This window comes from Penaeus japonicus, unplaced genomic scaffold (assembly GCF_977035675.1).
Source record: "Penaeus japonicus unplaced genomic scaffold, GWHDUDI00000001_assembly GWHDUDI00000016, whole genome shotgun sequence".
In the NCBI taxonomy this organism is placed as follows: domain Eukaryota; kingdom Metazoa; phylum Arthropoda; class Malacostraca; order Decapoda; family Penaeidae; genus Penaeus; species Penaeus japonicus.
Genome location: NW_028234418.1, coordinates 32,002,993 through 32,005,492, shown reverse-complemented (window position 1 = coordinate 32,005,492; position 2,500 = coordinate 32,002,993). Strand labels below are relative to the sequence as shown.

At 23.6% G+C, this 2,500-nt stretch overlaps 1 protein-coding gene across 1 annotated transcript in view; it reads left to right on the top strand.

The window, feature by feature from the left end:
* The window catches only part of LOC147470260 (dynein axonemal intermediate chain 1-like), a 16,631-nt gene that overhangs the window by 10,318 nt on the left and 3,813 nt on the right, over positions 1-2,500 (top strand). The window contains exon 8 of the mRNA XM_086545672.1: positions 1,939-2,147. Coding sequence (XP_086401798.1) covers positions 1,939-2,147 — 209 coding nt within the window. The remainder of the gene's footprint in view (positions 1-1,938; positions 2,148-2,500) is intronic.

Genomic DNA, 2,500 nt, shown 5'->3' with positions numbered 1-2,500 from the left:
CCCCCCCCCCCCTATTCCTTGCTTCATTTCTAATTCTTTACTCTCATTTCTATCTCCCCTCTTTATCCTCATCTCTCATTCTCCCTCTCCCCTTCTTCCTTTATTCCCGTCTCTTTGTCTCCTTCCTTCCTTCCTTCCGTCTTTCCTTAGTCTTCTTCTTGAAAAAAAAGTTACATTTTATATTCTTTACCTTTAACCTTATCATCGGTTATGGCATTGACTAGCTTTATCCCACTCCGTCTTTCCATGTACGTTTCTAATTATGCCCTTTCTTAATTAAGTTAGTCTACTGTGCCTTGTAGCCACTACTCACTGTAGCCTAAGATGAAGATAGCATCAACCGCCTCATTATGCAGCGACGTTAATTCCGCATAATGTGTGGCTTAACTTGTTAAAGATGTCCACTTTACTTTAGCTTCTAATCCCCAGAGTGACATCAACATCGCGCAGATAAGCTGATGAACGGGGAGAAATACGTGATAATTTAGATGATGTGTGTGTTTGTGTGCATATACATACATACATACATACATACATATATATATATATATATATATATATATATATATGTATATATATATATATATATATATATATATATATATATCTTTCCTTCTTTCTATCTATATATCTACCTATCTATCTATCTATCTATCTATCTATATATATATATATATATATATATATATATATATATATATATATATATATATATATATATATATATATATATATATATATATATATATATATATATAAAATGTATATATATATATATATATATATATATATATATATATATATATATATATATATATATATATATATATATATATATATATATATATATATATATATATATATATATATATATATATATATATAAAATGTATATATATATACGTAAATACATATATATATATATATATATAAAATGTATATATATATATATATATATATATATATATATATATATATATATATATATAAAAAGTATATATATATATATATATATATATATATATATATATATATATATATAAAATGTATATATATATATATATATATATATATATATATATATATATATATATATATATATATAAAATGTATATATATATATAAAATGTATATATATATATATATAAAATGTACATCTATATATAAAATGTACATATATATATATATATATATATATATATATATATATATATATATATATATATATATATATATATAAAATGTATATATATATATAAAATGTATATATATATATATATAAAATGTACATCTATATATAAAATGTACATATATATATAAAATGTATATATATATATTTACATATATATATACATATATATATAAAATGTATATATATATATATATATATATATATATATATATATATATATATATATATATATATATATAGAGATGTATATATATATATATATATACATATATAAATATATATATATATATAAATGGATATATATATATATATATATATATATATATATATATATATATATATATATATATATATATAAGTATATCATATATAGATAGGTAGATATATAGATAGAAAGAAGGAAAGATAAAGATATATATATATATATATATATATATATATATATATATATATATATATATATATATATATATATATATAAGTATATCATATAGATAGGTAGATATATAGATAGAAAGAAAGAAAGATAGATAGAGAGAAAGAAGGAAAAATAAATAAATAAATAATGATAGATAAAAGTATGTATATATGCATATGAATTTAGCTCCCAGTAAGGTTTCGTCCTTGAATTAACCGGAATATTCTGCTTATTGTGTTTTATACAAGGAAGCAGAATTGTAACCCTGAACAATTATCCAACCTTCTTATTTAACACCCAGGACTGAACACCCTAACCGTCTCCACAGGTCCAGTGGGTGTCCACAGACCCCGGCGAGAACATGTGTTTCTACTCGGTGTCCCAAGACGGTCGTATCTCGCAGTGGTTGGTTTGGGGATCCGCCCTCCAACACGAGGACATATTTGACTTCAACGACAGTGAACTGAATGCAAAGTTATCCCAGGGATCTACGAAGCCTGTTCTTGAGGGTGATGCAGTGTTGTCATTTTTGGAGTTGTATCGCCTCGCCTCTCTTCATTAAGTGAAATTGTAGTTGTGAACGCCGTAGAATTATACGTTTTTTTTTCATAGAGATAGAAGATTGGAAATTATTTGTAATCCCGTCTAGTCTATAAGCTTTTATATCAAGGGATTACGTCACGGATCACCTCAGTTGTACAAGATATTCAGGATTTATTTGATTGACTGTAATTACACGGGTTAAAAAAGTTAATATATTTTCGAATGTGATTTTACACTCATAGCCTCACTTACCTTGCTTCCTAGTACATACATGAATACCGTGATCCTGGAATTAACATGAAAAGGAAAACACTATTATGTTACAAATTATAGGACGTGCAGCTCCT